Source organism: Heterodontus francisci, chromosome 19 (genome assembly GCF_036365525.1).
Source record: "Heterodontus francisci isolate sHetFra1 chromosome 19, sHetFra1.hap1, whole genome shotgun sequence".
NCBI lineage: Eukaryota > Metazoa > Chordata > Chondrichthyes > Heterodontiformes > Heterodontidae > Heterodontus > Heterodontus francisci.
Genome location: NC_090389.1, coordinates 5,042,918 through 5,070,752, shown reverse-complemented (window position 1 = coordinate 5,070,752; position 27,835 = coordinate 5,042,918). Strand labels below are relative to the sequence as shown.

Genomic DNA, 27,835 nt, shown 5'->3' with positions numbered 1-27,835 from the left:
ATACCGATTAAGTGATGTTGCAGCAGCCAACTGACAGAATCCCTTTCTAGACAAGTGCAACTGAACCTCCGGCGAGGACAGTGAGGCTCGGCAGCAATGCCTCCCTCGGTCAAATAGCCTGCAGGCACCAACAGACACATGAAGGCTGCCATAGCACTGAACCTGGCAAGAAATCAATCAGTTCGGGGGTGGGGGAAGAAATAAATTGCTCCTGACTGTATGGGGAAAAGCAGGGTCAAGGGAACTTTTTTTGCCCTGCAGGCAGAATGCCACCTGGACACCTCAAAGGGTTTTCAGGTTTCTTTCCTGTCTCAAGATTGCATCTCAGAAATCTTGTTGCAATCCTGAAACAGCAGGAACAATGGAAGTTGGAGATTTTCCTTCAGCCTCACATTGGAATGGTGCAGGGTGGAAGAGTGTCCTCAGCTGCACAGCATTACTCCTGATTATTCGTGGCCAGTCACACACTAGAACATTCAGGGACTGAACAATGAGAGGCAGGCTTGTCACGAGCAATGACAACTCCCTGAAAGAATTCAAAAAGACAAATGTACCAAGAACTCTCAATCATGCACTGTGCCATCCTTCTCCTCCCTCTGTTACTCTGGAGCTCTCCGTAAAGCACATTCACACACAGCCAGGTACTATGAGGGAGGGCTGCAGTATTATTATAGTAAGGGTCTATTTTACTAAACTCATAACCCAAACCTCAAGTCAACATATTCTGTGCAACATGATGTAGTCCTCAGATATAGCAAACCAAATAATTGGAGAAAACATACATTTTTAAAGAACCACCTCATCAAAACCACATTCCAACTACATAGCAGGACCAGGCTCTGTCCTAAATGTCTTATTTAACCTTGTGTACACCTTCCCTTGTTCGAGACCACTCAATCACTGAAAAGGCCCTGTTTCTATTTACTCTACCATCCCTTCACGATATTAAACAGTCAAATTACCTCATAACCTCCTTCAACAAACACAGGCCCAATTTTCAAATCTTTCCTTGTATTTGTATTTCCTCACACCAGGCAGTATCCTAGTGAATCTGCTCTGTACTTCCCTTTACTGCATCACTATAGCCCCAAACGTACAGTCGGTATTTCACTACAGCTGTACAATGCTTTACCTCAATTCACTATTTGTCTGAAAAACCCAGTATTCAATGAAGCGTCATGCCCAATTCAGTTCCTTCACACTGCATCAGGCTCAGTAACTCCTCCAAGCCAGTGGCCCAATGAAATCACCAGCATGCACAGGCTTTCCAGCAGCAAGAGAAAGCCTTCAGAAAATTGTATTGAATGGCAATTCCACCATCATGAACAGCAAGTCCTGGACACAATCAACACAAATGGATCTGTTGGAGGACCAGCTTCAGCACATGGCCTGTGCAGACTAGTGATCTGCTCCAAACCACTCAACAGAAACCATTCAGCTACTAGAAATAAAATGAATTTTCAAAGCCTACCGCACAAAGGACTATATTACTCAGCAATCTGCCCAGAGTCTCCAATAGTACAGGGACTTGTACATTTGAAAAGAAAAGCAAGCAATTACCCGATCCAGCTCATCTCCTGAATGAGGACTGAAGGTCAGTGACTCCACAAACAATGAGGAGGTTGGCGTGTCCGTGGTTGAGGAGGACCGGGGTCTGCTGGAGTGTAGCAGGATACCACTTATACTGTCCGGGGCCAACTTGCGAGATATTTGGGGGCTTCCCCTGGGAAGATCTGACTTGCTTCTTCGGCTGTTCAAACTCGTGCCCCGTTTCATCATGGGAGCCACTCGGATCTGCTGCAGGACCCTGTTCAGGGTGGTGGGCTGGCCAGGAGAGTGATGGGCCGGCGCAGCCCAGTCCAGCTCAGTGGTTGGGGTGGAGTTGTCTGGACTCGGGGGCTCCTGGTCAACCTGAGCATGGAGAGCATCTTGGGGCGACACAGATGATCGGCGTCGCTGGTGGTGAAAGAGTTGCTTTAATCCCTGGCTGAGGGAGCCAAAGTTCTCCAAAGCATTCTGTGTTATCTTGGACAACGAGTGTTCGGATTCGCTTGGCTTCCTGCATTCAGTGTCTGTGGGTCTGGTGCCGCTGTTTAGGTCATTAAGTGAAGGGTCATTATTAGCCTGCTCCATTTGAAGCGCTCTCACGATTTCTAAATTTATATATATATATATTTACTGATATTATGGCACAGGTCTCTTTAAATAATCAGTTCGCCTGGTGATCTAGCTTCTGCATAGCTGTGCAGTCACGTTAGGTTTCAGCATGCACGCACCTGTCAATGTCACACCATGCTGGTCTGACGTGAAAGAAAAAAAGCAAACATTACATTTCATGCATATTTAAATGCAAAATGATACTGTGCTACGTTAAACATTTCTGATCTCTGCGCACAGCTGCCGTTTAAAATACACACCATGACAAGGTTCACCTGCTCTTTGTAGGTCAATAACCCATATAAATGCAGGCTTTCATTTAACGTTCATTTAGTCATCAGTTTGATAATTCCAAAATTGCCATTTCTAAAATAAAGCTAGATGGGCTTATATTCATTTTCTTGGCTTTGCTCAATCTTTACACATTGCTGCACAGTCTACAGGAAAACCATCCCAAGTATCAACAGTGACAAGATATCACCTTTGATCTGAAGATAATTCAGGTGCTTAAATGTCTGGAAAAGAATTATTCATCTATTCTATCTTGCAGCAAACACACAGAAAGCAGGTGCGCTCACCTTCTGGGTATCTGACCTCAAAATGAAACTGGAGTCACATGTTAATAGATCAAACGCACAGAATGCTGAAAGATCAGAAATCATTTTGGGTTCTAAATGTGCACGTAACTTAGATTAAAAGCAGTAACTAAAAACAGTAACAGCACTGGCAGCAATAGTAGCAGCAATAAAGGCAGCAGTAATGTACTAATAACAAATCTTGCAGCCATTCTAGTTCATGTATACAAGCAATAAAATTGGTCTCAAACCAACAGTATTTCTAATAGCAAATTATAATAGTACTAAAACCAGCAAAAGCAGCAATACCTTTCAAGTGACACTAACAGCAGCAAGGATGATCAGTTGATCAGTGCTGGCACACACATTTTAGTTAGGTACAAGTTTGTGTCCACAAGCCACAGTATAATCAGGGATCCTGTCAGGAGTGTGTTTTGAGTTGCGTAACACCAGGGTGAGGTATCACTAGGTAGAGGCAGTGGTGGGAACATGAGATGAACAGCTACATGCTACCTCTCAATTATGGGGTCAGGTTCATTAAGTATGGCACTGACATCTAGTTACCCCCCACCCCCTCCCCTCATCATCATCCTTCATTCCATAACCAACACCAAACTAGAGGAATCTGGAGATTAAACAATGGCAAGGCCAAACTTCCCCCTGGAAACTTTGCATCTTAGGCTTAATTTCATCTGCGTTCCTCACTGCTCAGCCTTGCACGTGTATTCTCAGTACTCCCGAACTAAGCTTCAATTCCCACACCCAGTCCATCACCAAAACCATCTACTTCCATCTGAGGTACTGTCTACCTACACATGAATCATCAATGCTGAAAGCTTCATCTTCACCTCATCGTTTTCAGGTTCTACAACTCCAACCCAAACTTCTGCCACAGACTCGGACACTGCCCTCCAGCTCACAGCCTCCTCTCTTCCTACTCCAGTCTACAGTGTGTTCCATCCAGCCTTGCTCCACACTGGCGACAGAGCCTTCAGCTATCTAACCCCCAAACTCAACTCAAATTCTCTCCTCAAAGCCATCCACCCTCCCCAACTTCCAGGGTCTCCATCAAGCCCCTCTCGGCTGGCTCCACTACCCCAAATATGAAGCACCTGGGAATATTTTGATACTTTAAAATAATCCAGGATAGATGTGAGCTGCTGACTTAAGCACAATACTGGCACAGCATTAGTTTTTGCCGTAGTGCTGTGGCACACCGATAACAGTAACAGAAACTACAGCAGCAGCAACACCCACAGAAGATGCAGAGTCTGTTGGGGTTTAACAACTTTGCCCTCATGAGTGATACTGACAGGGGGAGAGCAGCATGAGTTTCAAGCTCAAAGTCAGCCTCACCTGACACCCACAAACAGCAGGCTCACTGGTTCAACACCAGGTCAGGGGTTACCAGGTCAAGGTTCAGCAGTGACCGGTCAACGGCAGGGTCACTGCACCGAGGCTCCCTCTCCGGGACGCGGGGCACGAAGGCCAGTTAGTCCCCGGTCCGTGCGGGGCTGGACTTCAGGAATAGGGTGACCAGAGGCCGGCTGAGCTGCTACCTACCGCGCTCCGTGCACTGCAGCCCCGAGAGGGAGCGGCCGGGCCGGGCAGGGCCGCCCGACCGCAGCGCTGGGCCACGGCAACCAGCCAGGAAAGCTGCCAAGCAGACGGAACCAACCACAACGTGAGAGCCCAGGGCCCCGGCCACACTGAAGGGACGGCAGGGCCTCAAAGCTGCGGCTCCGACGACGTGAGCCGCCAGCAAGGGCAGCGACGTCAAGTGGCGCACCTCGGCCGCTCACCGCCCGCTACCTCTGGCCCCGCCCACAGCGTCAGGCTGCGGCGTGACGTCAGAGCGGCGTGAGGACGTGGCACGCGAGCGAGCGCTCGGCCAATCAGACGGCGGTCTAGCTGGTTGCCGTGGTGACGGGGGCAGGACTGCCGCGTGTTCGAGGGAGGGAACAACAAGGTCGGTCGGGAATAAAAACAAGTAATGCTGGAATCACTCAGCAGGTCTGGCAGTATCTGTGGAGAGAGATCAGTGACCATTCGGAATTAGCAAATATTAGAAAGGTAGGTCGGGTGTCTGCTGGAGTGTTGTCATTAGGAAGACCCTGACTAACCGGGGAGAGTATCTCTTCACTGAGGGCCCAGTGAGCAGGATTGTGCGGGAGGTTCACAGGGAGAATCAGCTGCTTCTTATTCAGATCCCTTGTCGGATCGCCGTTCTTGTGTACATTCTCGATACTGTCCTGTCACAATTCACCCCCGCCGCCCGTGGTCTGCTTTGATAACACTTTTGCTGTGTCAACTGTCACGGTGCAGTTCTGCTTTCCTGCCAGTAGATGTTGCTGTGGCGGCATTGTGCATAGTTGCTGCACTGGGGCTCTCTCTCCCCCTGCTGCACTGGGGCTCTCTCTCCCCCTGCTGCACTGGGGCTCTCTCTCCCCCTGCTGCACTGGGGCTCTCTCTCTCCCCCTGCTGCACTGGGGCTCTCTCTCCCTCCCTGCTGCACTGGGGCTCTCTCTCCCTCCCTGCTGCACTGGGGCTCTCTCTCCCTCCCTGCTGCACTGGGGCTCTCTCTCCCCCTGCTGCACTGGGGCTCTCTCCCTCCCTGCTGCACTGGGGCTCTCTCTCCCCCCCTGCTGCACTGGGGCTCTCTCTCCCTCCCTGCTGCACTGGGGCTCTCTCTCCCCCTGCTGCACTGGGGCTCTCTCCCTCCCTGCTGCACTGGGGCTCTCTCTCTCCCCCTGCTGCACTGGGGCTCTCTCTCTCCCCCTGCTGCACTGGGGCTCTCTCTCTCCCCCTGCTGCACTGGGGCTCTCTCTCCCCCTGCTGCACTGGGGCTCTCTCCTTTTAAAAAATGTACATATCAGGGGGTGGCTCACTGATAGATTCTGGCCTCTGAGTCAGAATGATGTGGGTTCTTGCTCCTCCAGAGACTTGATAATCCAGGTTGACATACACAGTAGTACTGAGGGAGTACTGCACTGTCTGAGGTGCTGTCTTTTGGATGAGGCATTAAACTGAGACCCTGTCTGCCATCTCAGGTGGACATATAAATTCCGTGGCACTTTCAAATAATAATAATAGGGCAGTGCAGTGGTTAGCACTGCAGCCTCACAGCTCCAGTGACCCGGGTTCAATTCTGGGTACTGCCTGTGTGGAGTTTGCAAGTTCTCTCTGTGTCTGCGTGGGTTTCCTCCGGGTGCTCCGGTTTCCTCCCACATGCCAAAGACTTGCTGGTTGATAGGTTAATTGGCCATTATAAATTGCCCTGAGTATAGATAGGTGGTAGGGCAATATAGGGACAGGTGGGGATGTGGTAGGGATATGGGATTAGTGTAGGATTAGTATAAATGGGTGGTTGATGGTCGGCACAGACTCGGTGGGCCGAAGGGCCTGTTTCAGTGCTATATCTCTAAATCAAAAAAAATCAAATCAAATAAGAGCAGGGAGTTCTAGTGTCCTGACTAATATTTATTTATCCCTCATCCAACATCACAAAAAGCTCATTATCATATTGCTGCACTGTAGGCCTGTTGGAGATTTGGAAGGGTGGAGGTGGCGGTTGTGTGCGATTTTGTACGGAATAGGATATGGGCTATGGAGTGCTGAATGAGCTGGACTTTGTATAGGGTAGAGCTAGCAAGACCTGCAAGGCTGATCAGGAGAAATTGAAGAAAATTCCAGAATTTAGAGCCTTGGCAACTGAAGGCCAACGGTGGTTGATTAAAAGAGGGAATGCTGAAGCAGAGCACAGAGAGCTCAGAGGATTGGAGGGCTGGAGAAGATTATAGAGATAGGGAGGGGCAAGGCCATGGAGGTATTTGAAAACAAGGGTAGAATTTTAAAATCGAGGTGTTGCTTGACGGGAGCCAGTGTATGTCAGCAAGCGCAGGTGTGATGGGTGAATGGAACTTGGTGCGAGTTAGGACAGGAGCAATAGAGTTTTGGATGGCCTCAAGTTTAGAGGATAGAATATGTGAGACCAGCCAGGAGTGCAGTGGAATAGTCAGGACTAGAGGTAACTTAGGCAAGGATGAGGGTTTCAGCAGCAGATGAGCTGAGACAAGGGGCAAAGGAGGTAGAAGTAGGTGGTCATAGTGATGGCACAGATGTGTGTTTGGAAGCACCTCTTGGGGTCAAATATGACCTCAAGGTTGCAAACAGTCTGGTTTAGTCTCAGACACTTGCCAGGGAGAGGGTTGGAGTTGCCGGAGAGGAAGCAGGGTTTCTGGCAGGGACTGAAGACAATAGCCTTATCTTTTCAATATTTAGTTGGGGGACGTTCCTGCTTATCCATTACTGGATGTTGGACAAGCTGTGTGACAATTTAGAGATAGCGGAGTGGTTGAGAGAGGTGATGGTGAGAGCTGTGTGTCATCTGCATACATGTGGAAATTGGCATGTTTACAGATGATGTCACCAAGGGTAGATGAGAAACAGGAGGGAGCCTGGGATAGATCCTGGGGGACACCAGAGGTAACTGTGCAGAAGCAGGAGGAGAAGCCTTTGCAGGTAATTCCCTGGCTATGGCAGAATCGATAAGAATGGAACCAGTCAAGTGCAGTCCCACCTAGCTGGACGACAGTGGAGGATGATGGTGTGGTTAGCCGTGTCAAAGGCTGCAGACAAGTAGAGAAGGACAGGGGCAGTCACATAGGACGTCTTCTCTCCTGTTCCCTTTGCCTTCTCCCCCGACCCCTTTGCCCTTTCTCCTCCCTCTTTCCCCCTCTCTCTCCCCCACTGTTTCGCCCTCTCTCTCCCACCCGTTTTGCTCTCTCGCTGCCCCCACTTCACCCTCTCTCCTCTCCCTTTTCGCCCCCATTTCATCATCTCTCCACCCCACTCTGTTTTGTCATTTCTACCCCACATTTTGACCCTTCCCGCTCCTCCCGTTTCGCCCTCTCTCTCTCCACACATTTCGCCCTCTCTCTCTCCCCCGTTTCGCCCTCCCCCCCTCCGTTTCGCCCTCCCCCCTCCCCCCCCCCCCCCCCCCATTTCACCATGTCTTTCCCCGGCCATTTTGCCTTCTCCCCCTCCCCAATTTTCCCTCTCCACCTCCCTGTTTCGTCTTCTCCCCCTCCCCGTTTCGCCCTCTTCCCCCGTTTTGTCATCTTACCTTCCTTTGTCCCGCCCCCTGCTTACCCTCTCGCCCTGTTTCTCTCTCTTTTTCCCCCCCCCGCTCGCCCTCCTCACCCCATTTTACCCATTCCGCCCTGCTTCGCCCACCCCCCTCCCCTTTTTGCCGCCTTCTCCACATTTTACCCTCTCCCCCTCCATTTCACGCTCCCCTTCGCTTCCCTGTTTCGCCCTCTCCCCCACCTTTTGTGCTCTTGCTTGCATGCCCTCTGGTATCTATTTTGTATGTTCTCCCTTTGTCTCACTTGCTCTCTTCCTCGTGCATGCGCTCATTCTAAATGTAAAATTAAACATTATTGTGAAAGTAATATACTGCAATAATGTTTTTGGGTGTTACTAGTCCGTACCAATGCCAGTTGATGCTCCCAGAAAGCTTAATCATATTGAACACCCTGTCAAATCTCTCTTTGGGACTACAGGAACCTTGCCCGTGTGCAACAAGGACTCTTGAGTTCTCTAAAATGCCCATGCAATATCTTGTCCATGACTTATTAAATAGGAGTATTGTGCATTGATATGTCTGTTGTGTGCTATTGCAAGGTTCTTACCTTGCCCTGTATTTTATATTTACATAGAACAGTAAAAGTACCATATGACAGATCAGTGCATGGGCTGCAATGAAGAGCATAGAGATAAAACAAGCAGATTCAACTGGACACCCAGAAAATGAAATATCTAAAGTCCTCAAGAATGTAGTATTCTAGGACTCATCTACAGAGTAGTACATCATACTCGGACCGCCATATTGTGTTAGGACTCACGTACAGATTAAGACAGTCAGAGGGACATGGTGTGATAGAAGCAGGAGTAGGCTATTCAGCCCCTCGAGCTATTCAATGAGATCGTGGCTGATATTTATTTTAATTCCATTCACCTGTCGTGGCTCCTTATCCTTTTAGACTCTTGTCTAGGAAAAATCTAATGATCTCAGATTTAAAATTATTAATTGAGCTAGCATCCCGTGCCTTTTGTGGAAGAGAGTGCCACACTCTGCCACCTTTTGCTTGAAGAAATGTTTCCTAACTTCTCTCCTGAATGGCCTGGCTCTGATTTTAAGGCTATGATCCCTTGACTTAGACTTTCCCATCAACGGTTCAAGTTTCTCTCGACCCTGTCAATTTCTTTCAAAATCTTAAAAATCTCAATGAATTCACCAGTTTACCTTCTATATTCCACGGACTCCAAGCTTAGTTTATGTAATTTATTCGCATAGTCTGACCCTTGGAGTGAATGTGCTGTGTTCTAAGATGCAGTGCTCAGAAGTGTACACAATACTCCAGATGTTGTGAAACCAGAGCTTTATATAACAGTAGAAAAACATCCTCCACTTTAGGTTCTAGCCTTCTATTTATAAAAGCTACATTCTGTTAGCCTTTTTAACTATTTCTTATGCCTGACTACTACATTTTAATCTGTGTACATGGATCACTAAATCTCTTTGAACCTCCACTGTTCCTCATTTTTCACCATTTAAAAAATAATCATATCTATTCTTTTTTTCATCCTAAATTGATGACCTCACACTTTACTCTGTTGAAATCCATCTGCCACAGTTTTTTCCACTCAATTAATCTATCAATGTTTCTGTAATTTTATCCTCCCATCTACACAAGTACTACCAATCTTTGTGTCAACGGCAACAACAACTTGTATTTATATCATGCCTTTAACAGAGCAAAACGTCCTGAAGCGCTTGACGAGTGTTAGCAATAAAAACATTTTTGACACCAAGCCACAGGAGGCGATATTAGGACAGATGCCCAAAATACTTTGTAAAGAGGTGGGTTTTAAGAAACATCTTAAAGGAGGAGAGGGAAGGCGAGAGGCAGAGAGGTTTAGGAAGGGAATTCCAGAGCTTGCGTCCAGGGCAGCTGAAGGCATAACCACCAGTGGTGGAGTGATTAAGATCAAGAATGTAAAAGAGGACAGAATTGGAAGAGCGCAGAGGTCTTGAAGGCTTGTAGGAAAAGAAGGTTGCAGAGATAGAGGCAAGGCTGTGGAGCGATTGAAAAACAAGGATACGTATTTTAAAATCAACATGTTGCCAGACAGGGAATCAATGTAGGTCAGCAAGCACGGGGGTGATGGGTGAATGAGACTTGATGCGAGTTAAGATATGGGCAGCAGAGTTCTGGATGAGCTCAAGTTTATGGAGAGTGGAAGATGGGAGGCTGGCCAGGAGAACATTGAAATAGCCAACTGTGGAGGGAACAAAGGCATGCATTAGGGTTTCCACTGGAGATGAGCTGAGGCAGGCACGGAATTGGACAATATTATGGAGGTGGAAGTAGGCTGTCTTGGTGATGCAGATATGTGGTCATACGAATTAGGAGCAGGAGTAGGCCACTCGCCCCTTCGAGTCTGCTCCGCCATTCAATAAGTTCAATGCTGAACTGATTACTCCACAATTCCACCTACCCCCGATAACCTTCCACTCCCTTGCTTATCAAGAATCTATCCACCACTGCCTTAAAAATATTCAAAGACTCTGCTTTCACCGCCCTTTGAGGAAGAGAATTCCAAAGACTCACGACCTCAGAAAAAAATTCTCCTCATCTCTGTCTTAAATGGGTGACCCCTTATTTTTAAACAGTGACCCCTAGTTCTAGATTTTCCCAAAAGGGGAAACATCCTTTCCTCATCCACCCTGTCAAGACCCCTCAGGATCTTATATGTTTCAATCAAGTCGCCTCTTACTCTTCTAAATTCCAGCGGATACAAGCATAGCCTGTCCAATCTTTCCTCGTAAGACAGCCCGCCCATTCCAGGTATTAATCCAGTAAACCTTCATTGTACTGCCTCCAACGCATTTACATCCTTCCTTAAATAAGGAGATCAGTACTGTACAGAGTACTCCAGATGTGGTCTCACCAATGCACTGTATAGCTGAAGCATAACCTCCCTACTTTTATATTCAATTCCCCTTTCAATAAATGATAACAGAGCTCATCTTGAGGTTAAACACCACACTAAGGTTGTGAGTGGTCTGGCTCAACTTTAGACAGTTGCCAGGGATGGAAAAGGTGGACAGGGAACAGAGTTTGAGGCAGGGCCCAAAGACCATGGCTTCAGTCTTCCCAACTGTTGAAAGAAATTTCAGCTAATATTGGATGTCAGACACGCAATGTGACAAATCAGAGACAGTGGAGGGAAGTCCGTAGTCAGCAGTTTGGTTGGAATAGGGTTGCGGGAACTTGGAGAGAGCAATGTGAGGGATGGGATAGAATCCAGAGAAAAGTGTGAGTTTAGGGTTAGGGCAGCAGGGAACGTTAGGGGAAGTTTGACCTGGTGGTCTAGGGCAGTGGTTCTCAAACCTTTTCGGTTGAAGGACCCCTTTTCAAATGGATTACTAATCATACCCCCCCCCCCCACCAACTATGTTAAAATACTATATAATACATAAAATATGAAGGTGTTGTATATAAAGAGCATTTTAATATTGCTTTTAAGACAACAGGTATTTACCTACAGATATCACTACAGAGTCTGTCCATCCTTGGCAGCAACCAGAAGAGAATAGAGCACAGAGAAAGCACAAGGGGATAAGAGGGAAAGCAGAAGCATGGGAGGAGTAGAGAACAGAGAAAGCAGGAGCAGAGGGAGAGCAGGGGCATGGGAGGAGTAGAGAACAGAGAAAGCAGGAGCATGGGGGGAGCAATAGCCCGAGCAGAGCAGGAGCATGAGCCGAGAGAGAGCAGAGTACAGAGAAAGCACGAGGGGAAAAGAGGAAGAACAGGAGCACTAAGGGAGCAGAGCATGGGGAGAGCAGAGTATGGAGAAAGCAGGAACCTGGAGAGAGCAGGAGCAAGGAAAGAGCACTACAGGAGCAGGGGGGAAAGCAGGATCCCAGAGAAAGCAGGAGTATTGGGGGAGCATGAGCCCAGAGAGATCAGGAACCCAGGAGGGTGGTGAGGGTTGGGGGAGCATGAGTCCAGAAAGAGCAGAGGAAGTGCCAGAGAACTGTGGAAGCAGAGTATGGGGAGAGCAGGGTACAGAGATAGCAGGAGCATGGGATGAGTAGGAGCAAGGAAAGAGTGCTGGAGGAGCAGAGAGAAGAGCAGATTCAAGGGGGGAACAGAGCACATCGTTGGCCGCCGCTCATTTACTTAGTCTTGACTACAGCAACCCACATTGCCCATCTGTAAGACTGGCTGTGCATCATGAAACCTCGGAAGGTCTCTGCAAACCCGCAGTTTGAGAACCATTAGTCTAGAGAAAGGGAGGGAAGCAGCAAAGGCAACTGAATGGATGGTCTTGATCTTCTGACAAAAAAGGCCATGAACTTCTTGCACTTGAAGGTGAGGTTGAAGGAGGCAGAGGAGTGTGGTTTAAGAAGACGGTTTGTGATGGAGAAACAAAGCTGGCAGTTATCTTTTCAAAGATCATCCAGGAATGCATAGGGAGCAGTTTTGCTGATGGACAGCAGAACCTGGCAGTGCTTTATTTGGTCTGGACAGTTTTGACGATGAATGGTTAAACCAGTTGTCTACCATAAGCATTCAAATCTGGATCCCTTGGTCTTAAGGGAGTGGAGATGAGGGGTGTATCGGGGGAATGGCTGTGTGGGAGAGAGTAATGGTTTTAATGGCAACAAGAAGTTCAGAGGTTGTGGGGAGGGTGTGATTTTAGCAGATCAGTAGCTGCAGGGTTGCCATGAATGAATTGTGGGTCAAAGGCTAGATAGTTAGGAATTTGAAAGTTCGATGGTAAGTGACTTGAGGGAAAGTTATTCCAGAGGTGGACGCACTAACTCCAACAGCTACTTTGACTACACTTGCTCCCGCCTCACCTCCTGTAAGGACTCAATTCTATTCTCCAAGTTTCTCCAACTCTATCACATCTATTCTGACAATGCACCTTCTACACAAGAAATCTGATGTCTTTTTCCTCAACTGAGGATTCCCCTCCACCGTGTTTAACAGGACCCTTGGCTGTGTCCATTCCATTTTCTGCACTTTTGTTCTCACTGCTTCCCCTCCTTCCCAGAACCATGATCAGGTTCCCCTTGTCCTCACCTTCCACCCCACCAGCATTCACATTCAATGGATTATCTTCTGCCATTTCCACCACCTTCAGCACGATACCTAACGCATCTTTCCCTCCTCTGCTCTTTAGCGATCCGAAGGGACCATTCCCTCCATGACACCTGGTCCACTCCTCAATCACCTCCAACACCACTTCCCCATTCCATGTCACCTGCCCATGCAAGTTCAAGAGATGCTACATCTGGACTTTTACCTCCACCCTTCCCTGTATCCAGGGCCCTAAACACTCCTCCAGGTAAAGCAGCAATTTACTAGTACTTCTTTTAATTTAGTATATTGTATTCGCTGCTCACAATGCGGAGACCAAACACATGAGCTTCCGGTCACCTGTCATTTCAATTTTTCACATCACTCTCAGGCTGATCTCTCTGTCCTCGGTCTCCTGCAGTGTTCGAATGAAGCTCAACATAAGCTCAAGAAACAGCACCTCATCTTTCAGTTAGCACTTTATAGCCTTCTGGACTCAACATTTGGTTCAACAATTTCAGATCATAACCACTGCTCCCATTTTTTTGGACAGCAGCTGTTGATGGCTGTTCCCATTTAATCTTCCTCGAGACCCATCTTTTGTTTCTTTACTTGTCCCATTACCATTTCCTACTGGTCCCCATTTTCCATGCCCCAACAACCCTTTTGCCATTTTATCTCTCCTGGCTTCCACTGCATCATAGACTTTCCCTTTTGTTCTTTTCCCTCCCTCCCTCCCTCCCCCCCCACCCCCCCCCCCCCGCCTCTTTTCCTGCCTGTGTACTTGCTTAAACCCTGTTACATCTCTAACTTTTCCCAGTGCTAATAAAAGTTCACTGACCTGAAATGTTAATTTTTTTTCTCCTTCCTCAGATGCTGCCAGACCTGCTGAGTGTTTCCGACATTCTCTTTTTTTTTTTACAGAAAGAAGTAGGGTTGGGAGGAGAAAGGGAAATATGGGCAGAAGAAAATGATCAGTGATTTCCTTATCAGTGATAGTTACGAGGGGAGTAGTGAGTTAAGGCCCCATCATAGATCCTTGTGGTCACCACTAGTTACTTCCTTTCAATTTGAGTGTAGACTCGATGGGCCAAATAGCCTTACGGCCTAAGCAATTACCTAACCAGGTCAATAATATGCCTTGAATTCTATGATCTTTAATTTTAGCTAATAGTGTCTCATTTGAAACCTTAAGTCCATATAAACTACATCCATAGACATCCCCCTGTCTAATACTTCCTCAAAATATTTACTTAGGCTTGTTTGCTTGACCTACCCTTTACAAATCAGTGTTGGCACTCTGTAATTAACTCAAATATTTCCAAGTGCTCTGTCACTCTGTCCTTAATTATAGATTCCATTAACTTCCTCACAAAGACATTAGCCTAATAGGTCTACAATTTCCTGGTTTCTCTCTCATACCTTTCTTAAATGATGGAGTTACATTTACAATTTTCCAATCTAAAGGGACAGTTCCTGAATCAAGAGAGCTTTAAAGCATCTGCAATTTCCTCACCTACTTCCTTTAAAATCCTGGGCTAGAAACCATCAGGTTCTGGGGATTGGTAAGTCTTCAGTGCCATTATTTTTTTCTAATACGGTTTTTTGCAGACTTTAACCTTAATAAGTTCCAGTCTTTGATTGCTTGAATAGCATAACATATTTGCAAGGATGTGCTGTGATAGGATTCATCTATAGAGCAGTCTAAGATACAGATGTCCAAATAGCTAGTAAAAATGGGCATATAACTGACAACAGGAAGGGTTAAAGAATGAGATGTGGTTCATAATTAAGAAAATGCTGTATTAATGGGAGTATCTCACACCTATATGTCATTGGGTTTTGATGTCCCTTTGTTCTCATTCCAGATTTCTCCATTTTGAGGAAGAATATGCACATCTGTTCATTTAATCGAATCAGACTGCTGGCCTTCCTACTTGTTGTGAGTGTCGCACTTGTGGTCTACTATTTGCTTCCTCACATCCTGCTGCACAAGTTTAGGCCCTCAGATCCACCTCAGGGAATCAGCATGGCCAATACTAAACAGCTCCGTGTCAATGTCACTGTGCAGAAAACCCAAAAAACAGGAACCCTGCAAGTTTTCTACCGGGAAGCGCTACCTCCAGAGAAGGATGGAGAAAACCTACAACCTAGGTAAATGAGATCTAGAAAATGGGTGCGCTTACGCTCCAGTTAGAGTCTGTAATACATAGACCATTTATCCAGGAACTGTTACTGTCCAGCTACAGTCTGAACCACATAGACTTAGTTTGTAGAAACATGTTTGTCATAGAGTCATTTGCGGTACAGAAGGAGGCCATTCGACCCATCAAGTCCTTGCCGGCTCTTCACAGAGCAATGCTGTCAGCCCCGCTTCCCGGCTCAATCCCCGTAGCCCTGTAAGTCTATTTCTCTGAGGTGGCCATTCAACTTCCTCTTGAAGTCATTGATCGTCTCCACTTCTACCACACTTATGGGTAGTGAGTTCCAGGTCATTACCACCCACTGCATAAAAAACGTGCTTCCGCATATTCCCCCTGCATCTTATGTCCAAAACGTTCAATCTGTGTAATCTAATCCTTTACCATTTTTTAATGGGAACAGTTTTTCCTTGTCTAACTTATCTATCCTGTCATAATCTTGTACACTTCTATTAAATCTCCCTTCAATCTCCTTTGTTCTAAGGAGAATAAACCCAGCTTTTCCAACCTAACAGGAAGTCCAGCAGTCTGATTCGATTAAACGAATAGGTGTGCATATTCTTGGAACTAAAATCCCCCATCCCAGGAACCATTCTGGTAAATCTCCTCTGCACCCTCTCAAGGGCTCTCACATCCTTCCTAAAGTGTGGTGACCAGAACTGGACGCAATACTCCAGTTGGGGCCTAACCAGAGCTTTATAAAGATTCAGTAATAACTTCCCTGCCTTTGTACTCAATACCTTTATTTATTAAGCCCAAGATCCCAGATGCTTTACTAATCACTCTCTCAATATGTCCCACCACCTTCAATGATCGATGCGCATGCATGCCCAGGTCCTTCTGTTCCTGCACACTCTTTGGAACTGTGCCAATAAGTATATATTGCCTCTCTGTATTCCTTCTGCTAAAATGCATCACCTCGCACTTGTCAGTATTAGATTCTGTTAGCCTATCTATGTCCTGCTGCAGGCAATTCATATCATCCTCGCTGTTTGCCACACCTCCAAGTTTGTTGTCATCAGCAAATTTTGAGATTCTACTCTGTATTCCAAGATCCAAGTAATTTATATATAGCAAAAAAAGCAGTGGTCCTAGCACTGACCCTTGGGGACCACCACTGTCTACCATCCTCCAGTTGGAAAAATAACCATTTACTACGACAGTGTTTTCTGTCCTTAAGCCAATTTTTTATCCATTTGAACACTGACCCGCCTATTCCATGAGCCTCAGTTTTGTTAACCAGCCTTTCTTTTTAGAATTAGAATTAGAACATTACAGCGCAGTACAGGCCCTTCGGCCCTCGATGTTGCGCCGACCTGTGAAACCATCTGACCTACACTATTCCATTTTCATCCATATGTCTATCCAATGATAGACATATGTGGTACCTTATCAAATGCTTTCTTAAAATCCATATGAACAGCATCCATCGCATTCCCTTCATCAACCTTCTCTGTTACTTCATTAAATAATTCAATTCGGTCAGTCAAGCATGATCTGTCTTTTACAAATTCATGCTGGCTATCCTTAATTAACTAGAACCTATCTAAGTGTCCATTGATATTTTCCCTGATTATTGTTTCTAAAACCTTACCACCACTAATGTTAAACTAACTGGCCTGTAGTTGCTCGGACTGTCCTTACACCCTTTCTTGAATAAGGGTGTCACATTTGCTACTCTCCAATCCTCTGGCATCTCCCCCATACCCAGGGAAGATTGGAAGATTTTGGCAAGCCCTTCTGCTATCTCCATCCCCACTTCTTTTAGCAACCTAGGATGCAAGCCATCTGGACCAGGTGACTTATCTACCCTAAGCATTGTAAACATTTTTAGTATCTCTCCCCTCTCAATTTTTTATCCTATCCATTACCTCTACTCCCTTTGCTTCTACTGATATTTTGTCAGCCTCCATTTCCTTATTGAACACTGACACAAAGTACTCATTAGGTTTATTAGCCTAGCCCTGTGCCTCTAAGCATATATTACTCTCACTGTCCATAATAGGCCCTACTCCTCCTCTTACTTTGTCTTTGTACATGACCAAAGTCTTTTTCTTACCACACACTCTCCAGTTGATTTTGGGCACATAGGTGTCTTCTTCAAATTTTATTTCTATTTGGTTTTATCTTAAAACATCAGGCCTTATTTCTTCAAGATCTCTCTGCTCAGTCCTTTCCCTTTAGTCTACAGCCCCCTCTGCCATTCTATCTCTCATTCTGGCTTAGCCTTTAACATTTTGCTTGGCCACTGCTGGTGCTACATGTTGCAGTTGAGACTTGCGCCTCGATATTAACCCAGGGAAGGGGCGCGATACTAGGCGACGAGCAGGCAATGTAGCGGAACAGGTATGATTTTAACTGGGCTGCCTTGTTATCATTTTACTTGTGTTTTGCATCTCCACTGTGCATGAGTGGGCATCGCACTAAGCTGCATGATGTGATTTCACCTTGACTATTTAAAGGTCCAGTTCAGAGATGAAAGGGAGATGGAGGTTTAGATCTCAGAGGATTGTGCAGTGCAGTGAGAATGTAGAGCTGACAGGAAGGCGAGCAAAGGCTTTAGTCAGTCTTCCCTGGATATTTTGGGCGCAGTAAGGACCAGGAGGGTGATATTGTTTCCCAGCAACAGAAAAAAAAAAACCTTACTACCTTCACAAAGAAGGCATGACTGGCAATGTCACAGGAGGTGAGCAGCAGGAGTGTCGCCATGGATACAATGCAACAAATGCTTCAATAACAAGTCTAGGTCAGGATAAGTCAGAAAACCTAAAACTGTACTTACATTCTGCAGTGCACCCTACCTCACTCTGTCTTAAAGATGTCCCTACATTCTGCAGTGCACTCCATCTCACTCTGTCTTGTCAAGCATACTCCATTTCCAGAACTCCTCATCCTCACTCTTATCACATCCTCACCTCCTCTTCCTCCATCCGTCACTGACATTCACCCCAATCCTCGTGTAACCTGCTACCACCTCATACAGCTCCTGCAAATCACAGCACATATCCTCAAATGGTATGTTCAAATGCATGCCAGTGCTGCTTGTGACCAGTGATTCCTCTAAGCTAGCTGGCTGTGCAGCAACCTGAAAGTTCCCATGCAAGCGGCTGCACAAGATTTAAAGGGGCTACGCATGTAAACAAATCGTCCACGCACTCCAGAAAAAAATTAGAGGTACATTGTTTGTAATTTACCTGCCCGACTATCAACTTTACCAGGTGCACACATGCCTCAGCCATTCATAGATCTGTCATATCACCCTTGCAGGAGAAGAGAGCACAGAATGCCAGGAAGAGGATAAAGATCGGAGGAGAAAATGACATGTCGCAGTCCTTTTCAACCATATAGTTTTCCATTTGAGAGTCTGGCCACCTCTATAGAAATTGTATCTGGCCCCACTGGTGAGTTTCTGCAGGCGTAGGCGTCGCGTCGTTGGCACCAGCTAGACCTCATTGTCACAAGGCGAGCCGCCTTAAACAGTGTTCAAATCACACGCAGCTTCCACAGTGCAGACTGCGACACCGACCACTCCCTGGTGTGCAGCAAGGTTAGACTCAGACCAAAGAAGTTGCATCATTCCAAGCAGAAGGGCCACCCGTGCATCAACACGAGCAGAATTTCTCACCCACAACTGTTAGAAAAATTTCTAAATTCACTTGTAACAGCCCTTCAAAACACTCCCACAGGGGATGCTGAGACCAAGTGGGCCCACATCAGAGACGCCATCTGAGTCAGCTTTGACCACCTACGGCAAAATGCGAAGAGAAATGCAGACTGGTTTCAATCTCATAATGAAGAGCTGGAACCTGTCATAGCCGCTAAGCGCATTGCACTGTTGAACTACAAGAAAGCCCCCAGCGATTTAACATCCGCAGCACTTAAAGCAGCCAGAGGCACTGCACAAAGAACAGCCAGGCGCTGCGCAAACGACTACTGGCAACACCTATGCAGTCATATTCAGCTGGCCTCAGACACAGGAAATATCAGAGGAATGTATGATGGCATGAAGAGAGCTCTTGGGCCAACCATCAAGAAGATCGGCCCCCTCAAATCTAAATCAGGGGACATAATCACTGACCAACACAAACAAATGGACCGATGGGTTGAGCACTACCTAGAACTGTACTCCAGGGAGAATGCTGTCACTGAGACTGCCCTCAATGCAGCCCAGCCTCTACCCGTCATGGATGAGCTGGACATACAGCCAACCAAATCAGAACTCAGTGATGCCATTGATTCTCCAGCCAGCGGAAAAGCCCCTGGGAAGGACAGCATTACCCCTGAAATAATCAAGAGTGCCAAGCCTGCTATACTCTCAGCACTACATGAACTGCTATGCCTGTGCTGGGACGAGGGAGCAGTACCTCAGGACATGCGCGATGCCAATATCATCACCCTCTATAAAAACGAAGGTGACCGCGGTGACTGCAGCAACTACCGTGGAATCTCCCTGCTCAGCATAGTGGGGAAAGTCTTTGCTCGAGTCACTCTCTGAACAGGTTCCAGAAGCTGGCTGAGCGCGTCTACCCTAAGGCACAGTGTGGCTTTCGTGCAGAGAGATTGACCGTTGACATGCTGTTCTCCCATCGTCAGATACAGGAGAAATGCCCTGAACAACAGATGCCCCTCTACATTGCTTTCATTGATCTCACCAAATCCTTTGACCTTGTCAGCAGACGTGGTCTCTTCAGACTACTAGAAAAGATTGGATGCCCACCAAAGCTACTAAGTATCATCACCTCATTCCATGATAATATGAAAGGCACAATTCAACATGGTGGCTCCTCATCAGAGCCCTTTCCTATCCTGAGTGGCGTGAAACAGGGCTGTGTTCTGGCACCCACACTTTTTGGGCTTTTCTTCTCACTGCTGCTTTCACACGCGTTCAAGTCCTCTGAAGAAGGAATTTTCCTCCACACGAGATCAGGGGGCAGGTTGTTCAACCTTGCCCATCCAAGAGCGAAGTCCAAAGTACGGAAAGTCCTCATCAGGGAACTCCTCTTTGCTGACGATGCTGCTTTAACATCTCACACTGAAGAGTGCCTGCAGAGTCTCATCGACAGGTTTGTGGCTGCCTGCAATGAATTTGGCCTAACCAACAGCCTCAAGAAAACGAACATCATGGGGCAGGATGTCAGAAATGCTCCATCCATCAATATTGGCGACCACGCTCTGGAAGTGGTTCAAGAGTTCACCTACCGAGGCTCAACTATCACCAGTAACCTGTCTCTAGATGCAGAAATCAACAAGCGCATGGGAAAGGCTTCCACTGCTATGTCCAGACTGGCCAAGAGAGTGTGGGAAAATGGCGCACTGACACGGATCACAAAAGTCCGAGTGTATCAAGCCTGTGTCCTCAGTACCTTGCTATATGGCAGCGAGGCCTGGACAACGTATGTCAGCCAAGAGCGATGTCTCAATTCATTCCATCTTCGCTGCCTCCGGAGAATCAGGTGGCAGGACCGTATCTCCAACACAGAAGTCCTCGAGGTGGCCAACATCCCCAGCTTGTACACACTACTGAGTCAGCGGCGCTTGAGATGGCTTGGCCATGTGAGCCGCATGGAAGATGGCAGGATCCCCAAAGACACATTGTACAGCGAGCTCGCCACTGGTATCAGATCCACTGGCCGTCCATGTCTCTGCTTTAAAGACGTCTGAAAACGGACATGAAATCCTGTGACATTGATCACAAGTCGTGGGAGTCAGTTGCCAGCGTTCGCCAGAGCTGGCGGGCAGCCATAAAGGCGGGGCTAAAGTTTGGCGAATCGAAGAGACTTAGTAGTTGGCAGGAAAAAAGACAGAAGCGCAAGGGGAGAGCCAACTGTGTAACAGCCCCGACAAACAAATTTCTCTGCAGCACCTGTGGAAGAGCCTGTCACTCTAGAATTGGCCTTTATAGCCACTCCAGGCGCTGCTTCACAAACCACTGACCACCTCCAGGCGCGTATCCATTGTCTCTCGAGATAAGGAGGCCAAAGAAGAGACGTCAGCCTTGCAAACTCTGACCACAAGCGTGTCTACCAGTTTCCACTTGCTGTCTGGCAGAGCTTACAAGGAGTCACTGATCTCCTCCAAGCAACTCTCTTGCAGTGAAGCAGGAGTGATGTGCTGCTAGCACAGGGAGGAAGGATGGTGATAAAGGAGAGAAAAGTACACACTCTTTACAGTTCATATGCATGACAAATCCATTGTGCCCCTCCCCCAATTCTCTCTCCTCTCCCATCACAAGAGCAACGTGCTGGGGATGCTGGAAATCTAAAATAAAAACAGAAAATGCTGAGCAGGTTGGGAAGTATCTGTAGAGAGAGAAATCTCTGCCTGGTCTCCCACTGGCCCAGTCTGCCCCTGTGCGATTGCAGGTTGAGAAGTCATTGGCAGGGCCCTTACCAGCTCCAATATTTTTTTTTATTTTACAGATACAGCACTGAAACAGGCCCTTCGGCCCACCGAGTCTGTGCCAACCAACAACCACCCATTTATACTAACCCTACAGTCATCCCATATTCCTTAACATTTACCTACACTAGGGGCAATTTACAACGGCCAATTTACCTATCACCTGCAAGTCTTTGGGCTGTGGGAGGAAACCGGAGCACCCGCCAAAAACCCATGCGCTCACAGGGAGAACTTGCAAACTCTGCACAGGCAGTACCCAGAATCGAACCCGGGTCCCTGGAGCTGTGAGGCTGCGGTGCTAACCACTGTGCTGCCCCAATACCTAAAGGTTTTTGTTTGAGAGCACCTCATATACAGAGCAGCCTGCCACTGCCTCTGCTAAAGCTACAGGGCTTGCATCACATAGAAGTGATGGGGAAAGAAAGGTTTTATAGTTCACCAAGAATAAGTAGATGTGTGTAACTTTATAGTTGTTATAAATATTTCTTTGGAGCATATTAAATTAGTAAATTCACATCACTTTCCCGTGTGCCTCATTATTGGATGGTCAGATTGCCCATTCTGTTTTTCACTGGTTTGCTGCTGAAGGTAGAGAGATAAGTTGTCTGACACCAGTTGGTGGATGTGGACCCACTGGATGGATGGTTAGTGCACAGTTTGTGTTGAGGGAATGGGGAGTGGTGGTGGGGGTGTTTCGGGACATTGCTTCAGTGTGTGACTAACTGAACCTTCAAGCTTTCAGGGCATCTCGAGAAACAATGTGATGGGCTGGTCTTGCATTGGACACCCCATCTTACTCTTTCCCCTCGCCTTTGGAACCCTCATCAGGTGTAGAGTCCAAGCAGTTTTTTCTTCCTGGACCTCTAAGCCCCTACTGCTGTGCGATGTTGTGCAGTATACAGAACATCACAATTATCCTGGAGACCCTTACTGGTAAGTATTGAAGGGCATCTCCAGACTTATCAAGACATCTGCAGCCTGCTGATAGCCTGTTCGGTCACACATCTGGCAGTCATATGGATGGAGTTGTATTGTTCTTGGTGTTGATTGGTGGGATTCCTCAGTGATGTCAGCCATGTTTGAAAGGGATATCCTTTGTCACTCAGCAGCCATTCTTTCAGTTTGGTTCCAGGGCAGAATGTGTTGAGAATGTTGGACTGCTGCAGTATGAAAGCAGCATGACAGCTGGTACAGAGCTACATGACCCTGTTTTTGTAGTTGCATATTAGCTGCACGCTAATGGAATGTGTTAGTGGATTTCCTGTGGTTACGATCTCAACTGAAGTGTTGTTAGTTTGACAACAATAACCTCCATATGATTCAAGCCTGTGTGGTTTCATTCAACAAGCTTTAGTATACATTCACTAATAACAGTATTGGTTTTATACGACTGTATTACTGTATCACATTAAATGATGAGCAATTAATACAACCTCTTTTCTTCACAAAGTTGCATTCAAGCTGATGGGACATGTAACCTTTGTGGACAGACTTCCTACTGTCCTGAGAGGGCTCTGAAATTTAAAAGTTAAAAAGGCCCCATTATGATACTATTTGGCTTCCTTGAGCTGCATCTATGCACAACAAGACGTGTAGGTGCATGTTGGCTGAGGCTACGTATTTAGGTGTTGACCCCGCTTCTAATCTTTTGGCAATCTTCTCTGTTCTACAAGCTTTGTTTAATACCTAGGCCAAATGGCCTTGTCACCTTCCATATTTCTGACTGTCCTGCACTATCTCTTACTGTGGTATATGGTGTCTTCGCCGCCTTATCTTGGTGCCTGAATGACTCAGCTCATTTTTCACCAACAAAAAGCTTCCTCTTTTCACTACATTCACTCTCTGGCTAAAACTCCCTAAATACCTTTACCATATAAACCATTTTAAAATAATCTAACAGAATGAAATCCCTTGCAGTTGACATATGTTCCTGGTTGGTCAGAGGGTGTTCAAATTGCCATTGGTGACACCCAGGACCTGTGGAATACCAGCCAGAGACCCAAATTCCAGTTCATGCTCATTCTGGCTACTGTCATCACAGTGAACGTTTATATAGAAACACAGAAGGATGCCATTCAGCTCATTGATCTAGACCTCTGAGCCCTGGCAAATAATCCATTCATCATTTGCTTTATGTATTTGTGTGCAGCCGACTGCGAGACTCTCGCTATATCTCCAGTGGCGCCCTGGAAGGAGGCAGAGGCAAAATATTGAGGGCGGTGGTGGCTTGCACAGCCACTGGTAATGCATGTTCACCAGGTCCAGCAAGCAACAGGTCTTCTTGGAGGCTGCAGAAGTCTGCAACTGCCTGACGTGACAATATCAGCCTTCAGAAGCACTGCTCGTCCAACAAGTCAAGGAAGCTGTGCCTGTGTCTGTAGAGCCTATTAGATGGGTAGGGCCTTCAGCAAACTCGTCCACTCTGTTACTTTCTTCTCTGCAGGCCATCTGTAGCTCTCTCCACAGCATGCCCTTGTGCTGATGATCCTCATTCTCCTCCTCCTTCAGTCCAATTGAGAGCAGTCATGATGTCGCCCATCATGATCTATATCTGAACAACCTCAATAAGTACAGAGAGGTAACAGGAGGACATAAATATCCCTATTTAATAGATACATTCCTCAGACCTCTCCATGTTGGGTAGGAGCTCCTAAGTTGAAGTTTAGTTTAATCACATTGTGTTTCCCAAGTGATTTAAGCTTTAACCATTGTGCACTTTCTCCTTGCTCCTCTAATGTTATATTTTAGTGATACCTTGCATCATTTTCTTTGTTCAGCTTGGAGGTACTACTGCTGCATGGGCAGGCCTTCAACTCTAAGACCTGGGAGGGTCTAGGAACACTCAATCTGCTAGCGCAACAAGGATACAGAGCTGTAGCAGTGGACTTACCAGGTAAGGCATTTCAAGCTTTCAATTTCTGATCCTTAAAGTCTTGTGAAAAACACAGTTATTATATAAGGTCTTCTACATTGGAATGTATGCAAAATATTCTTGTAAATGCACACTCAGCATATTTGTGAGCTCATTTCTGTTCTATATTCGATTATCCCCTCCCCAGTTCAGCTAGTTGCTGAACTCGGCGTCGATTTCTAACTCGGCCAAAGCAAGAGCTTCACTGTGACTATTGTCTGCCATGAGAATCTGAAAAATCAGCAAAGAACCTTAGTTTGATCTTAGAGTAGATTAAAGGTTCGGCACAACATCGTGGGCCGAAGGGCTTGTACTGTGCTGTACTATTCTATGTTCTTTTAACCCACAGTTAATCAAGCCCTTCACTTATTCGGAATTTAAAAATATTATTGGGTTGAAGGTACCCACCTCGTCATTATTAGCCAAAATGTGGCCCTGGTTTTGGACTGGGAATGATAGCAAGCTTCCTGTTTCTGTCAAGCTCTCCTTCAAGTAAGGGAGCCGGGCCTGCCATGACTTAGTTGATCTTAGTCAGGCTGGACTAGGAATATAAGGACTATTTGCTATTTTGAACCATGCTGTAACATCCATGTGTGTGGACATCAATTGAGGACTGGATTGGACTTGTTGCTTTTTGCCAAGGAGGGATTTTGGTTTTGAGATAAAACGAGAAACAGAATTCTGAACTTTGACACTCAAACATCCAGAACCACTTTTTAAAATCTTGAAAAATGAAAACAAAGGCTGAAGAGTTTAAACCACTTTCTCTTTTGCTGAATGTTTTTGTTCTGGTTATACTGCTTTCACTTGGCTACAATCAGCTGACCCAACACGAAATGGGCCTTAAACCCGGGACGATCTATAAGGCTTAGCTACTCATTGCCGTAACCAGCTAATGTACTGGAAATGCTGGCCTTGCCTGAGTTTGTACTCTTGATCTGGCTTCTGCTGTTCTGGTGTCCTTTCCCCTCATTATACCACACATACTTAACTACAATTTAAATATCATAGTGACTGGTGGGTTTAGGCTTTTGCATTTCAGATATAAAGGGTAAATCTCTATCACTGTGATCTTTAATCTGCTGTTGGTCATACAACGTCCACTGGGAATCTTCAATTGCATGAGGAAGAAGTGTTATCTGTGAGCTCTTCAGTGACATACATCTGCATCTCTATTCATTAGAGTCCAATTTCACCCATGTCCTTAGTCCAAGTTGACTCAGAATATTCTTGACATATTGGCTTAGATTTTATGGCCCTGTTACGCCAGCTTTCCTTGTGGACTTGTAGCGGACAAGACTGGAAAACTGCTTGGGAAGATGCTCAGCCATATCCCCATCTCTGTGCGCCTCCCACATTTTTTGAGCGCCAGTCTGATCGGAGTGGAATGTGGACAGGCACATACAAACTAGGTGAAGATGAGGGAAATAAATCCTTCAACATACTTCCCAGCATTTGCATCAATGGAACGTTGAATTCAAGGCCCACCCATTAAACCCACAGTCAGCATTCAGAGGTCTGCTGCAGTGAGGCTGGGATGGGTGGTAGTGTTGCTGGGTAGCACCTGAACATTGCACAGGTCTTCCCCCACCAAAGCAAATTATAAAAATGTTTGACCTGCATCTTGGAGACGACCATAGGAAACCTGGCACATAGTCAACAGCCTGCTTTCTGTATTTAAATGATGCTGAGGGCTGGGAGCTCGTTGGGTCACAGGGCCATCTGCATGCATCTCTGCAGTATATAAGATCTCATGGTCAGCTTACCTGTCAACAATCACTATGTAGATTTAAAAATGGAGCGTGACCAATTGGGCAAGTTACGGGTCTGCAGTACCATACCCAACAAGATTAGTAACAGTGGGAGGGGGACAGAGGAATAAAATTGGGACAAACAATCCCAAATAAGGACTGGCCTCCAAGTCAGATATTAGGAAGGGGTCCTGGCTCATTAGTCAGTATTTGAGAAGTCCAAACCTCGGATTGGTTCATCGCAAAGCCTGAGGAAAGAATCCAGTCACATTTGATAAGGAAATCGGCAACTTCCCCTTGCCAAGTAACTATGTATTGCATGTTGGGGGATGTTGGGGGATGATCTCCCAGGAACCATGCTCTCCTGAGATTTGTTAATTTTTGAAGTCTGGCGACAAATATGCCAGAGCTTTATTTCCAAAATTGGCAAACATTTTTTTCCTGCCTACTTTCATTGCCTCTCCCAGAAGATTCCCTGGGCGGACTGGGTTGTAGTGTTGCAGCATGGGTGGGCTCGATAGAACAGTTGTATAGAGCCTTGGTCAGAACCCATCTGGAGTTTTTTTTATTTATTAATGGGATGTGAGCGTTGCTGGCCAGGAAAGCATTTGTTGCCCATCCCTACTTGCCCATTGAGAAGGTGGTGGTGAACCGCTGCAGTCCATGTCAGGTAGGTTCACCCACAGTGCTGTTTAGGGAGGGAGTTCCAGGACTTTGACCCAGTGCCAATGAAGGAAGAACAATATATTTCCAAGTCAGAATGCTGTGTGACTTGGAAGGGAAATTGCAGCTGACGGTGTTCCCATGCATCTGCTGTCCTTCTTCTAGGTGGTAGAGGTCAAGGGTTTGGGAAGGGCTGTTGAAGAAGTCTTGATGAGTTGCTGCAGTGCATCTTGTAGATGATACACATTGCTGCCACTGTACACCGATGTTGGAGGGAGTGAATGTTTAAGGTAGTGGATGGGGTGCTGATCAAGTGGGCTGCTTTGTCCTGGATGGTGTCACACCAATGTGCTTTGTTGAACGATAATTTTCTTTAATCCACTGACTGGAGATCTGAATTTATATATTTTGAAAGAGGTTTAAAAAAGACCAGCTAAAAGGATGACTTTGCTGGCAGCTTAGGTTGGCCACCTAATTTGCAACACTGTATCCTACATTGCAAATGACTGAGGAGGGAGACAAAATGTCTGCTCAGTCCCCAGCAAGAACTAAAACCCAGGATGTTTAAGGGAACTGCCTGTTATTTTTCTTTTTTATCCAGAAGAAATACTACTAACTGCTACGTTTGAATCGGTGAGTGTCATGTGACAAGCCCCTCCTCATCTGTGGTTTTAAGCTTGTGTTTCTCTGCAGCCAAGAGGAGAAGCTTCTGGACTCTTGACATGTGCAGACCCTAAGTGGGGTCCCTCTCTCTCCCTCACCATTCTCGCTTGAAAGCTTTCAAATCCTGCTTGTTGACTGACCACTTTCGTATACTTTGTCTACAATCAGAAATCCCATTGGAGGAAATCATCTGCATCACTGTCTCCAAGAGACCCACTGAACCAGTCATCTACCTCTTCAAACTATAAGCCTCAGGACCAACGAATTCAGCTAGAATGCCAAAGACTTGCAGGGGTTGATAGGTAAATTGACCATTATAAATTGCCCCTAGTATAGGTAGGTGGTAGGGGAAATATAG

General features: G+C 46.4%; 2 protein-coding genes across 9 annotated transcripts in view; one reads left to right on the top strand and one right to left on the bottom strand.

Moving 5' to 3' along the window:
- Positions 1-4,387, bottom strand: part of LOC137379937 (transmembrane and coiled-coil domains protein 1-like) — a 164,976-nt gene extending 160,589 nt beyond the window's left edge. The window contains exons 1-2 of one of the 5 annotated variants that reach the window (XM_068051326.1): positions 4,089-4,387; positions 1,561-2,300 (exon numbers count right to left, since the gene is read on the bottom strand). In XM_068051326.1, the coding sequence (XP_067907427.1) occupies positions 1,561-2,133 (573 nt within the window). In that variant the 5' untranslated portion in view covers positions 2,134-2,300; positions 4,089-4,387. The other 4 variants (XM_068051325.1, XM_068051327.1, XM_068051330.1 and 1 more) reach the window with 4 other exon arrangements.
- abhd14a (abhydrolase domain containing 14A) overlaps positions 4,178-27,835 on the top strand; it is a 67,444-nt gene continuing 43,786 nt past the window's right edge. The window contains exons 1-4 of one of the 4 annotated variants that reach the window (XM_068051335.1): positions 4,182-4,805; positions 14,357-14,454; positions 14,758-15,043; positions 24,267-24,382. In XM_068051335.1, the coding sequence (XP_067907436.1) occupies positions 14,781-15,043; positions 24,267-24,382 (379 nt within the window). In that variant the 5' untranslated portion in view covers positions 4,182-4,805; positions 14,357-14,454; positions 14,758-14,780. Of the gene's footprint in view, positions 4,806-14,356; positions 14,455-14,757; positions 15,044-24,266; positions 24,383-27,835 lie in introns of all 4 variants that reach the window. The other 3 variants (XM_068051337.1, XM_068051336.1, XM_068051334.1) reach the window with 3 other exon arrangements.